Source organism: Bos grunniens, chromosome 21, assembly GCF_055505025.1.
Source record: "Bos grunniens cultivar Pamir isolate PY7600 chromosome 21, Bosgru_T2T1.0, whole genome shotgun sequence".
Lineage (NCBI taxonomy): Eukaryota > Metazoa > Chordata > Mammalia > Artiodactyla > Bovidae > Bos > Bos grunniens.
This window is the reverse complement of record NC_141185.1, coordinates 14418551-14432261: the sequence shown is the minus strand read 5'-3', so window position 1 is coordinate 14432261 and position 13711 is coordinate 14418551. Positions and strand designations below refer to the sequence as shown.

Sequence of the window (13711 nt, the reverse complement as noted above, 5' to 3'; positions counted from 1 at the left end):
AAAAGCAGACAGAAGTTGAAAAGCAAAACATGGAAATTTGTGTTCCATATTATTTTAACCAAAATTGACCTTGCCCTCGCCCTGAGTCCAGTTCTTTATGTTTCCGCCCATGTGGCACTAACACATTTTCTCTTCCGCGATGTCAAGCCTTTTCTCAGCAGTGAGACTAGACAGACGCCAGGGGAGGGCACTTGGCTGCCTGTTGCTGCCCCTGTCCCAGAGAAGCGTCCCCCTCGCATGGCGGCTGTCCACAGACGTGAGCTGGCTGGAGAGCATGACCACGCGCCTTTCTGCCCTGCTGCTCGTCACACCTAATGCTGCCTTGTTCCAGAGGAGACAAAAACTCACGCTTCTTCTCCATCCTTCTCCCCAGACCACAAGTCTGTTCCTTACTGAGCAATGGTTTTTTACTTGCCTTGCACAGTGATTTCCAAGCTCTCTGTGTGTGCCAAGCCCTGGGCACACGGTCAGGTAAGAGCCAGGCCCTGTCCTTAGGGCTCGTGGTCCACATGAAGCATCTGGCCACACATGGCAGACGGCAGGTCTGCAGACGGCTCGCAAGGCCACTGCATCGACTCCAATCAAAGAAGGCGTGCACAGGTGGCTCTTTTTCTCCGTTCTTGAGACGCCAACATTATGGGCATCCAAGAAGAGCACGGCTCATCCTCTCTCTAGCAGCCTGGACTCCCCGGACCAGGCCCTCTGCAGACTCACGCGTGTCACTGCCTGCCCTCCAAAGAAGCATCCTACACAGACAGACGCTACAGGACTTTTTCTTGTGACAACAAACGCCTGCAAAATTTGAGACATCGCTAACCTCATGGTAAACTTTACTATGAAAATTATCATTATTATGATAATAATGACTATAATGAATAATAATAAAATTCATCATTATGAAAATACTGGGGCTTCCCTGGTGGCTCAGTTGTAAAGAATCTGCATGCTAATGCAGGAAACATGGATTCAATCCCTGATCTGGGAAGGTCCCACAGGCCATGGTGCAGCTAAGCTCATGTGCCTCAACCTCTGAGCCTGTGCTGTAGAGCCTGGGAGTCCCAACGATCGAGCCCACGCATGGAGACTACGGAAGCCCGAGTGCCCCACAGCCCATGCTCCGCCACAAGAGAAACCACTGCAATGAGAAGCCCCCACATGGCAACTAATGAGTCGACCCCGTGTAGCAACGAAGACCCAGCACAGACGTAAATAAATAATAAAGTAAAATGGAAAACACTGCTGTCACCACACAGAGGCATAACATTTGAGAATACGGAAAAGGGGTTCCCATGTGAAACCATCCCCCACAAAAGGCAGGAAACACCCTGAACGTAGGGAGCAAGTCTGATCTGTGCCCGGATCCCTTGCTCCTGTCGCAGGGCTTGGCCCCATGCAGGCGCCGAGCCCGTGTCTGCCCAACTAAGAGAGGTTGCTCGGACAAGGTCAGGAATGAACACGGAGACTAAAGACAGGACACCGAAACCCATCCCCTCCGAGGCTGGTTGTGGGGGTGAGCTGTGCGAACTGCGCTCCATCCATGATTCCACTTGGGGGCTGCGTGAGGACTCCCGGTGCAGGTGGGGCTGGAGGGGCTGCTGAGGCAGCAGTCTGAGGAAACTCACACATGACTGTCCCCACCTCTCCTGAGGGCAGCTCGTTCGGCCAGCTGTGGGAGCCCTGCGATGCATCCTGGAACCTGTTTGTGCTGGGAGTCACGCCTTTCAAACTTAGCAAGGCCGGTGGACCATCTCAGGACAAAGCCCAGAGCTGGTCTCCCACCCCCATCGTCACTGGGGCCAGTGCTGCCTTCCCGGAACACCCAGTGCCTGCCCCGTGTCACTGACAGTCCTCAGGGAACAGACACTCCCTGAGTAGGTCTGAGGAGCAAATGGGCCCTGGACCACAGGCTTCTCCATCCCACTTCCATGCACCCCAGGGACCCCAGGGCCTGTCTCCGTGGTAGAGCAGGTTGCAGTCAAACAGCCATCCCCACGCATGCTGGCCAGCAGCTCAGCAGGAGGCCGTGGATAGGGAGAGGGCAACACCGTCCCGAGACCTATGTTCAGTCTCTCAGAAGCCTCCTGGGCGGCAAGAAGAGACTTGAGAACCTTTTCGTATGCGCTGACATTCAGATCTCACCCTGCTAGTTAAAGTGTTAGTCGCTCAGTTGTGTCTGACACTTTGCAACCCCAAGGGCTGTGGCCTGCCAGGCTCCTCTGTCCATGGAATTCTCCAGACAAGAATACTGCAGTGGGTTGCCATTCCCTTCTCCAGGGGATCTTCCTGACCCAGGGATCAAACTCAGGTCTCAGCATTGCAGGCACATTCTTTACTGCCTGAGCCATCAGGGAAGCCTCTGCTCATTAAAACCACCTCTAAACTCCAAGATTTAACGTGGGGGCAAAACCCCTCAATTCTCAGAAAAGAGGGTTCTGGAAGCTGCTGCTGATGGAAGGCAAAGGGTGAAGGGTGGGAGGTCAAAGCATCAGTGACCCCACCTGGATACTGGTCTCTGTTCCCCCTTCAGTCCCGACACCCTCCCTCGCAGCTCCCCACAACCTGGGTATCAAAGGAGGGCCCACCATTGAGGGCTTACTATGGCATTTGCTCAAACACCAGGCATTTCACCTCTTTCATCTTAGAAGCCTCATGAAGTAGCACCACTATCTCTACTTTATAGATGAGCAAGGGGTTGGTCTTGGCAAGGTTCAGCCATAGAAACATGCGAGAAGTCTTAAAAGAAGAAGACACCTAAACCGAAGCCCATTACTGTGACATGACGTGAGAGAAAGAAAGAAATCAAGACCCTTTTGTTACAAATCACATTCCTTCCTCGCACCCATCTGACACCTCGAGATGGAGGAGAAGCAGAGCGGGAGGCCCCTGGGGAAGAACAGGCAGGTGAGGGGCAGGGACGGCGCCAGCTGCTGAAACCTGCTGGCTCCTCATCCCCGAACCACCAGGACAGAGAATCGGCAGGTCCTTCTCAGGACCGGTCTGGCGAGCCCACCCCGAGGCTGGGCGCCTACCTCCATGCGGGCCTTGTAGAAGTCCACGTCATGCAGCTTCTCCCGGCAGCGCACCAGCTCCATCTCCAGCCTCTCCACGCGGTTCGCCTTCTCCCTCAGCGAGTCCAGCTCATCCCGGTAGGCGCGAGCGGACCGCGCGTCCGCCGCCAGCTGGATGTTCTGGGAGACGGGCAAAGACAGGGGAGACTGACGTGGGGGCACCCCTCTGGGGAGGGAAGACACAGCCACGGCTCTGAAGTGCGGCATCTCCGGGACATCCTGGTAGCTGAGGGGCTCTCAGTGCAGGCCACTGCATGGTGGCCCCACCTGCTGCCATAAGAAACGGTCACCCCCACGGCCGTTCTCAGGACGACTGGCTCTCGGCAGTGTCACTTTGAGTGGGAAGGAAACAGCAGCCTTTGCTGGGAGCTCCCAATGCTGCATTCCTGAGCCCCTGGGCCACAGTTACTGGGGCGTCCCAGCCGCCCTGCCCTCTCGGCATGCATGTGCACATACACACACACACACACACACACACAAACACAGTTACTGGGGTGTCCGTCACCCTGCCCTCTTGGTGCATGCACGCACGTGCACACACACACACACAGGTACGCCCAGCTACCGGGACATCCCAGTCACCCTGCCCTCTCGGCATGCGTGTTTACACACACATACAAGTATACACAGTTATTGGGGCATCCCAGCTACCCTTCTCTTTCAGCATGCATGTACACACACACACAGACAGACACACAGGTACACACAGTTACTGGGGCATCCCAGTCACCCTGCCCTCTCAGCATGTGTGTACACACACACACAAACACAGGTACACACAGTTACTGGGGCGTCCCAGTCACCCCTTCTTGGCATGCGTGTACACACATACACACAAGCACAGGTACACCCAGTTGCTAGGGTGTCCCAGCCACCCTGCCCTCTTGGCGTGCACATATACATTCTCGCTCACCTCCTGCTTGACCTTCTGCAGCTCCAGCACCAGCTGATCCACCTCATGCCTGGTGTCCACCAGCTGCTCTGTCTTCTCCTCCCTGGGGGGCGATCAGAGCAATCGGAAAACAGTGAGAGGGCCTGCCGGGCACGCAGCGGAGCAGCCCACCACCCCGTAAGACCCCAGCGGAAGAAGGAAAGGGAACTGGGTTTCTGGCAGGGGGGAGGGGTGAAACTGGCATGTGATGTCTGCAAAAATGTTCCTGATTTCCGTTCTTTTCCATTTTTAAGTTTACAATGCCCACCACCCTCAAACTACCTCCATTGGGCACCCGGTGGGCTTCCCTAGGAGGGTATAGGAAGTTAAGCAGACACTGGGCACAGTGGCACCACCTCACTGCCAAACAGGTAGCAGTGCCCACTGGTGAGAGGCAGGCAGCCCCCGAGATGATGAGCAAAGTGGCATTCCCCCGCTGCAGGAAAGGGGAACAGCCTCACCAGACGGGGCAAGCCACATCCCCCCTCCAGCCCCAAACCGTACCAGTGTGTGGTCACCTGAGTCCAGATGGGGCCTGGGTGTGGACTGGCGGGAGCCCTAACCTCTTGGGAGAACCCCTTCTCGTGCCGGCCCCAAGAGGCTAGCTGACGGTGCTCAGCGTGGAGTCAGAGCCCTCCTGCTCCCCGCACCACACAAGCTGATAGAAACGTGTGTCCGCAGCCCACGGCACAAGAGCAGAACCAAGAGCCCAGCCGACTGGAGGACTCACAGCTCCTGCCTGACGCGGCGCAGCCTGGCCTTGGTGTCTGCCAGCTCCACGGCCAGATGCTGCTTGTCCTCGCTGGAAAGGCTGCTGGTGGGGCTGGGGGTGGACTCGGCGCTGGAGGACTTGAGGGGGCTGGGGGGGTGCTGCGCCTGGAGGTAGTCCCGCTCCTGGGTGAGGTCCACAATCAGCTGCAGAAAGGGGGGTGGGCGGGACAGGGAAGGGAGAGCTTACACCCAAACTCAGTGCACAACGGTCAGCAGACAAGAGGAGCTGGCTGAGAACCAGAAACCATGAGGAAGCAGGAGGCATCGGATATAATTTTTCGAAAAAAGATGAAATGTTGAGTGGGACAGAAACCAGGAGGGACCCGGAGCTCTGCGCTTTGATGAACCTCCCCCTGTGCACAGGGGTCTCAGAGGTGGCCGTTCATACACTGCAGGGCAAGCGCCACCCCACTTATCCCCACCAAAAACCAGACAGAGAGAACCAGGGGGATCTCAGGTTGGAGACAAAGCATCAGGACGAGGAGCTGTCCCTCCTGGACCCGCCAGGCCGCCTGCAGACGCACCTCCGTGCACTCGTCCCGCTCGTCGATGAGCCGCCGCAGGTGAAAGACCATGTTCCGAGACAGGGCCTCCAGCTCCTCCGGGGCCACGTCCGGGAGCTCCAGCCACTGCAGGTCGAAAACGTTCTCCTGGTTGTGGGTCACCTGCGGGCATAGGTCAGGTGCTGAAGGGGTGGGCAGGGCATAGCCGGGGTCCCGGGAGCAACCCCTCCCCATGACCGGGGGGCAGGGCCCCCGCTGACTGGTCCTCCGGACAGATTTCTTATGGCTGGCAGGGGGCACCTCCAGTCTGTGCAGACGCCCCTTAGCCAAGCTCTACTAGCAAGTCAGGCCTGCTTACAACACCAGCTCCTAGAGGACACGGATTTTTATTTTTTTTTATTTTTTAAATAACAGAGAGCACACCTTACAACTCAGAAGAACTTCCCTAACAAACCATCCTCAGATATTCTTACTGTAGAGTCAATTTACAACACAAACAAGGTAAGTCCTAGGGATGCCAAGGGTAAAGAGAGGAACGGTGTGTTATTTCTTACAATCTAACGCAAGTACAGCATATGTTAAAAATCTTATGTTGACATGTTGGGTACGCAACAATCTTACATTGATTTTTCGGAAATATTTCCTAATTTAAAGCAATTTGTTGGCGGGGGTGGGGGGTAACCTCCCTGTCAGTCCAGTGGTTAAGACTCTGTACTTCCACTGCAGGGGGCACAGGTTCGAGCCCTGGTCGGGGAACTAAGATCCCACATGCTGCATGGGGCAGTCACAAAAAAAAAAAAACAGTTTTCAGGTAGGCTTGTGTCTCGTCCCCACAGGCCGCATAAGATTGGTGGTTTTTCCCTTTCTGTCAGGTGTGAGTGGAAACCCACAGCCAGGCCTACAATGGGCAGCCTCTTCAACCTTCAACTACTCTGCTGACCTGAACTTCTCAACCTGACACCCCAAAACCTGGCAAAGGAGGTAGAAGATCTATTTTGAGTCCCCACCTTCTCCATTTGGAAAGATAAGTATTAGCACACTCAAGCCTCAACGGGGGAGAAAACAAAAAGAAACCAGGGGTTATGCACTCAGACAGGCACACCACGTATTTAAATTTTTCAGCAGCAGAGAGAGGAGGAACGGTTCAAACACAAATAACAAAGACAGGGCCCTTCAGTTTCTCAAAAGACACCTGCTTTCTTACCCCTCCCCTCCTTACAAGGAAAATTTGGGGATTTCCCTGGTGGTCCAGCGGCTAAGACTCTGAGCTCCCAAGGCAGGGGGCCTGGGTTCCATCCCTGCTCAGGGAACTAGATCTCATATGCTGCCGTCAAGAGTTTGGATGCCACAACGAAGACACAGCACAGCCAAATAAATTAATTTTTAAAAATTGGGGATTCAGTGAATCTCAGAGAATGAGGAAGAATCTTACCCCATAGTACAGGGCATCCTAAAGTATGAACTGGGATTGAGAGGCTGGGTTCCAGGCCTGTTCCATACCAGGGCTACGGAAAGGCCTCTATAAAGGGGGTTCAGGGCTATAAACACAGCCGCACCCCAGTAACCCCAGGAGCCTGTAATGAAAGGCTTATGTCTCTCCTCCCCATTCTGACACAGTGGGTTTCCCGTGAGGCCCGGGCACCTGAATGTTTAAGAAACACCCAACTAATTCCAAAACCCAGTCCCCAGGCGAGCCACCGACTTTGATAATCATGCAGGACTTCTTTCTGGGCGCATACCTTTTTATCTTTTAATATCCTGCTGGTGGAACAGGGGAGACAGTGAGCAGCAAAGTCCTGGCTAGTCTCCAGGACCTAGTCCCCAGATATATTTTCAAAACACAGAGACACACAAGGAAAATCAAAAGGCAGAATGGTTCTATGGCTAGCAGGTCACTGACACGAACGGCTGAGAATATTTCCTACAACACTTGACTGGCTCTGCTGGACGTCCTTCCCACAACAAGCCGCATCCGTCTCTTGCATTCAAATCCTGACTCGGAGCTCGCCACCCACAGTGCCCCGGCGGGCTGAGGAAGCCCGGCAGCTGCACCCCGTGAGGGGAGCTGGTGAGGGGAGCTCCGTGTTCAGCTGCCTCTGCCAGTCACGCACCTGCTCCTACGTGCTTCTGCTCATGTCTTTTTCATGCATTTATCTCAGCTGTCCAATTAGACGGAAGGTTGAACTGTACCTCCTAAGATAATTAAAACACATAAGGCTTCTTTTGCAGGAGGGTGGGGTGGAGGTCAGGGCAGTACGTTTCAGGTGGGGGCTCAGTTTCCAGGGAAACCGTCCCCCCTCAGTTGACACCACCTCTGCCAAGGTCAACAGCACAGGGGGTGCCCTCAGTGCAGAGCCCCCCACTCCCAACCCCACCCAGGCGGGCTGGGTGTCCAGAGACAGACCTTCTGGGACTCGCTGGTTTTCAACTTTCCAAGCGGTGGTGGTTATTTCTCTGCCATGTCACTGACAGGAGCAGCGACTCTCTCTCTCCATAAAGATCAGCCATTCGAAACGGGGTGACATTTGCCAGAATACATTTTCAGGGACTGTAAATCAAATTCTGAGCCTAAACTGCTTGACAGCTCTTAAAAATAGTCTGAGTCCATATTAGGCAAGAAGAAGAGGCAAAAGAAGACTTGATTGAAGTTTAAAAAAAAAAATTTTTTTTTTTTGGTTTCAAATCCCCATTTTAGCTTACTGACAGCTACCTTTCCAAATAGGATCCATTTGTCGATGGTGTCTGAAACCTTAAATTAGCAAAATCATTCATGGGTGATGTGTTCTTTAGCCTTTTCAGGGGGAGAGAACCTGCCTCCTGGGTGACCCAAGAACAACGGTCCACAGCTAAGCACCTCCCCAGAGCCTCCCACTTACCTCCTGTATATGAGCCACGATCCCCGCCTGGGTCTCAATGTCCAGTTGTTTGATCCTTTCAATAAATTCCTCTTTCCTCTCACACTGTGGAGGGTTACAAGTGTTAATGAAAGCATTTAACGATGAGGCCCACCTGAGGCCACCAGAGTCACAGAAATACAGTTTCAAAAGGAGCCCCACCCCTGACTTTTTCTTTTATAACCAAGAATGCTCTGCACCCCCCACCAGCCGTCACATTGATGTTTCTCTGTAAGTGGCTCAAGCTATCTGTATCACAATCACCTGTGCGGGGGCGGGGTGGGTGGGGTGGGTTGCTGTCTTTAAAAACACCAGTGGGTGGGACACAGACAAATTTTCCAGGGGATTCTTAAACAAGTAAAGACCAAGAGCAGCTGGTTTAGGCCAGTGGGGGGGTTGGGGAGGCAAACTTCATCTGTAAAGGGCCAGATGGTAAAAATCTTAGTCTGGAGAGGCCGTCCATCTAAGCTCATGCCATAAGAAGAAAGCAGCCACAGGTCCTATGTAAAGGAACCAGCATGACTGTGTCCCCATGAAACTGTTTACAAAAACAGGTGGCAAGTCAGATTTGGCCCACAGACTGTCTGCTGATCCTTGCTCTAGATGTTCCTACACTGGGGACAATTTGCTAAGGACACCTGGCCCCGGGGATCCCCACCTGACCTCTTGCCCAAGATGCCAGGAGCTAAAAATGGTTGCTACCCAAGATGCCGTCACGTCTCTCACAGGAACCCTTCGACCTTCTGTCCCGCTGGGCTGAAAGTAGCTTCCCCCCCACATCACCGAAGCGGGGGCGTCTTCCCCGCAAAGCAAACACAAGAGCAGCCCTCTCCACCCACCTGCCGAGCCCTACCTGGACAGCACAGCCGAGCACCAGCAGCAGCACCTTCTTAATCTCCTCCATGCTCTTCCCTAGATCAAAAGAGCCACACAGTTAACTAAGCTCAACTGTCTGAAAAATTTCACCAGTGATATACACACACCTGCTGCAGGGGGGGTGAAAATCAGATACGCTAAAAACGAAGCTCTCTGCCCAATGATGTCCACTTAGGGTGTACACACTCCATCTGTTTTCTGCATATGGGTTTGTTTATTTCTTAAACCAAATAAGAATTCTCGTCCCTCACTACTTGGGGCCCTTTTCCATTCAGATGTATCATAAACTCTTTCCACGATGATCAGTGAATATGAGCATCCCTTTCTAATGTGTGTGGTCAGCCAAGCACAATGGAAGAGAACCATCCCCCCACAGGGAATACTCAGTCGACCCTGAGATAAAACTGGACTTAACCCTTCCCTTCCACCACACAAAATTTCCAACACACAAGGGAGAAGAGTAAAGTGAACCCTCCGCTCATCACCCACTTCACACAATCAACATTTTAAACGTCTATTCCATCCCCCGACCCCTGCCTTTGTTCTCAATGTCTGGCTGGAGCACTCCGCAAAGCAAGTCCCAGACACCACACACTGCATTTTTGATGGTCTCCTACTTACTTTGTACAAAAGCCACAAATGAATTCAACTACCCCCTTTCCAGAGATCTGATTTTTTGATATTTTAATCTAAATGATGCTACAAAGAACATCTTCTGGCTAATTCTTTCATCCGTACTTCCCTCTTTAGGATAAACTTGCCTTTCAAGGTTTTCCCACTTTCAAAGAGCTCTGCAGAAAGGCTCTGCCATTTTACTCCCTCACAACTAATATATGATAAGCCCCACATCCCCACACCCAGACCAAGACAGCTTTAATGCTCTTCCTCAGCTTTGCCAATCAGGCCCCCCAAAAATCACATTTCATCATTTTAGATCATGTCTCTTTCACTGTGCTTGAGGCTGTCAACTTGAAAAATAGCTGCAACCTAAAAGCCAAAGAGTTATATTTTATTTGGTGGGAATTTTTAGGACTTCAAGCCTGGGAGACAGCATCTCAAGTGACCCTGAGAGAACTTGCTCCGAGGAAGAGAGGGCAGGAGTCAGATCATATAGAAGTCTGCAACAAAGGGCAGGTAGTCTGAACATCCAAAGTATTTTTGTGAATTAAAAAAAATCAGATATCTCAAGGGATTTAGTGCTTTTCAATGTATGGGAAGATGCAAGCGTCTGGGCTCACTGCAATCATTTCTTTCATACGCATGAAATGAAAGCTATCTGGGGCCAGTCTCCTGTGTTTTTCACATCCCAAGTTCCTCAGTGCTCACTGTAGGGAGGGGCTGCAGCCTAAACGCGGCCAGACGGAGGAGGTATCCTTTTCCTTCTAGCTGCCCTGGAGGGCTGGAATCGCTGATGACTGTGACATCCTTGTTTACCGATAAGACAGAAAATATTCCATTTTTCAAGGCCAAGTGGGCCTTCATCTATCGTTTCAGTGGCTTAAACAGAGTGAGGATATAGACGCTCCAGACTTGATTTGTTCACCAGGAGGCCCCGTGATCCCAACAAGCCATACTCTGCTTCCCAGGCTCAGTGTCCACATCTGTGAAAGGAAGGTAGCCAGCCTGGGTGACTTACGGGGTGGTTTTCAAGTGGAAAATTCTAGTTTTCTGCCTTTCCCATTATATACTCTATTCTGTTGATGTTTCGTGGAGAAGGAAATGGCAACCCACTCTAGTATTCCTGCCTGGAGAATCCCATGTACAGAGGAGCCTGGCGGGCTACAGTCCATGGGGTCGCAAGAGTTGGACACAACTTAGCGACTAAACCATCACCACCACTGATATTTAGAGGAGACGTGACATGCCAGAAAAAAAGCATCATTTTCCTGAAAGACTTGCCAACACCCACTTACACTGGGTTAAAATGGTCCAAAGCATCATCAATAACCCCAGGATGAAGAAAACCAAACTTGTGTCCAAGAACCAGTGCTGTGGTTCATTTCGGGTCCTTGGGTGCAAAGTATATACAGAGTAACCTGTGACCTCATCCTAATGCCTCTCAACTGAGACACAGCTCAAAACAGCTTTTCCTGAGATGACAGCATGATGGTCAAGTCTCACAACCAGGGGCGGGGCATCCGCCTTCCTACCTCCCCAGCTGGAGGTGGGCAGGATGGGCTGGACCATGGGGTTCCCACAGAGCACTCAGATCCCACACTCTTTTTTCAAAAAACTTCTTTATTTATTCTGGCTGTGCTGGGTCTTCGTTGCTGTGCGCAAGCTTTCTCTAGTTGCGGCAAGGGGGGCTATTCTCTAGCTGAAGTGCTCAGGCTTCTCACTGTGATGGTGTCCCTTATTGCAGAATACAGGTCTAAGGTGCACAGGCTCAGCAGTTGTGGTGCATGGGCTTCAGTGCTCTGAGGCATGTGGGATCTTCCCGGACCAGGGATGGAACCGGTATCCTCTGCACTGCAAGATGAATTCCTAACCGCTGGACCACCTGAGAAGCCACTCTCTATGAAGAATCAGGTTTGGGGTTGTAGATCAGTCATGATGACCAAATCTTCTCTTTGCTGGTAAGTGTAGAATTTCACCCATGTTTAAAATGAAAAAAATTCTCAAAGACTTGTGTAGATTTTTTTCACCTGAGGCCTTTAATTTGGCCTGAGAGACTCTAATCCATAGACATAAGTACATGGAACTCTACAATGACTTAGCTGAGGTGGTGATCAGTCACGATTTTAGTTCTGATAAAACAGAAAAGGAAACGCCCACCTGAGTATTAAAAACCTCCAAGAGTCTCACCAGAATCTCCCCCCGGCCTCGGTGCTCACGCCAGCCCATGTGGCCGTCCTCACCTCTGCACCCTCAGGGTCAGTCCCCAGAGGCCTGGCAACGGCCCCTCATAGGCCCTTTGGTGGATATAACAGGGACAGACCCCTTCCAGCCACCACGGGCTCCTCTTCCTGCATTAATTCAGCTTCCGCAGGCCATGTACCTGGGGCTGAAGCCAGCGGAGCTGACACACAGGAAGAAAGCATTTTAAGAGCCTTGGAGCAGCTCAAACAGAAGTCAGGGTTCAGGGGATCTTTATAATACTGTTCACAGCTAAGGCCCCAGAGGACCTAATTATATCATACTTTGGATAACTTAAACAACTTGGATGATCCATTCTCCCAGCCTACAGGAGATAAAAACAGCAAATTCAAAGTGGACAGGAGCACAAGACAGACCCACCGAGAGGAGCTACAGGGTAAGCTGGTTATCTGAGAGCAACAAGAGACAAGAGGCCCTGCACACATCCACGAGAGCCACGGGCTGAGGCAGTTCAGGCAAAGAATGAAGGCCTCTGCTCCCTCAGCCTCCTGCAGAGACACACAATGGCAGCCGTGACTCGTTTATTCCTTCCTTTCTTCAGTCACACCCATCACAAACCAAGGAAAATCTCAATCTGATCCAGAGACCTATTGGGAGAGTACGGAATTCCAGTGGGCTAATTTTATAACAAAGGGAAAAAAAAAAAGATCTTAAAAGTAGAGAATGCATTTCTTCATTTTAGAAATATGGTCAGGGAATAATTATTTAAAATAAGCTTTGGGGGGTCTTCCCCGGTGGTCCAGTGACTAAGACTTCCTACTCCCATTGCAGGGGGCCCAGGTTTAAACCCTGCTCAGGGAACTAGATCCCACATGCTGCAACTTGAAGGGGAAAAAAAAAAAGATCTCATATGCCTCAATGAAGATTAAAGATTCCACATGCTGCAACTAAGACCTGGCACAGCCAAATAAAGTAATAAAATAAATTAAATTAGATAAGCATTTTGGTGGTGAGCAGGGCACTAGGGAAACTCACCCCTGCCCGCAGTCACATGAAGCAGTGCTGTGCTCATTCTCACCAAGCTAAGTGAATAAAAACATTTGCTATAACAAATGTATCCTGTGATTTTTACCCGTACACAGATTTCTAGCAAACTTTAAAAAAAAAAAAAAAGAAGAAGAAGAGAGAGTAAGAGAGAAAAGCAGAAATTCACTCATTTCTCATGGGAAGCTGATGCCCAATTTCTCTCAGGATTTCTGCTATTTTCAAAAGCTACCAGATTGTGGGTTTTGAATAGTTTTACAACATAACAGAGAAGACTCTCTGCTGGGTCCCTGCCAGCAAGGGCGGCTCTGTGGCACAGTTATGCAGGCAAAGAAGGAACAGCCCTACAGACAACTCCCTCCAAACACCTACCAGGTGCTGGGTCCTTGCTGAGCACATCCATAGTCAACACAGTTCTCTGAGCTCAGCCGAAGTGTGATCCATCGTGTCCGACTCTGTGACCCGATGGACTGGGGCCTGCCAGGTTCCTCTGCCCATGGAATTTTCCAGGCGAGAATACTGGAGTGGGTTGCCATTTCCTACTCCAGGGGATCTTTGACTCAGGGATCGAACCCGCATCTCTGAGGTCTCCTGCACTGGCAGGCAGGTTCTTTAACCACCAGCGCCACCTGGGAAGCCCAAGAAAGCTTGGCTCAAACCAAGAAAACCAGCAATTTTAAAAGCTGATAAATGCTATGGGAACCCAAGGGAGGAACACCTCGTTTGCAGTAAGGATCAGGCAAGGCTCCTTGGAAGAAAAGCTATGACAAACCTAGACAGGGTATTAAAAAGCAGAGACATTATTTT

General features: G+C 51.5%; 1 protein-coding gene across 14 annotated transcripts in view; it reads right to left on the bottom strand.

Annotated features, from left to right (window-relative positions):
• The window catches only part of CCDC88C (coiled-coil and HOOK domain protein 88C), a 146159-nt gene that overhangs the window by 55152 nt on the left and 77296 nt on the right, over positions 1-13711 (bottom strand). For 9 of the 14 annotated variants that reach the window (XR_015149473.1, XM_086363223.1, XM_086363224.1 and 6 more), the window contains 6 exons: positions 9021-9079; positions 8150-8233; positions 5295-5435; positions 4730-4914; positions 3982-4063; positions 3030-3188 (listed from right to left, as the gene is read on the bottom strand). Coding sequence is in view for 11 of the 14 variants with exons in the window: in XM_086363223.1 (XP_086219349.1) it covers positions 3030-3188; positions 3982-4063; positions 4730-4914; positions 5295-5435; positions 8150-8233; positions 9021-9079 (710 nt within the window). In the remaining 3 variants the exon portion in view is untranslated. Of the gene's footprint in view, positions 1-3029; positions 3189-3981; positions 4064-4729; positions 4915-5294; positions 5436-7012; positions 7978-8149; positions 8234-9020; positions 9080-13276; positions 13561-13711 lie in introns of those variants that run through there. The other 5 variants (XR_015149475.1, XM_086363232.1, XR_015149474.1 and 2 more) reach the window with 3 other exon arrangements.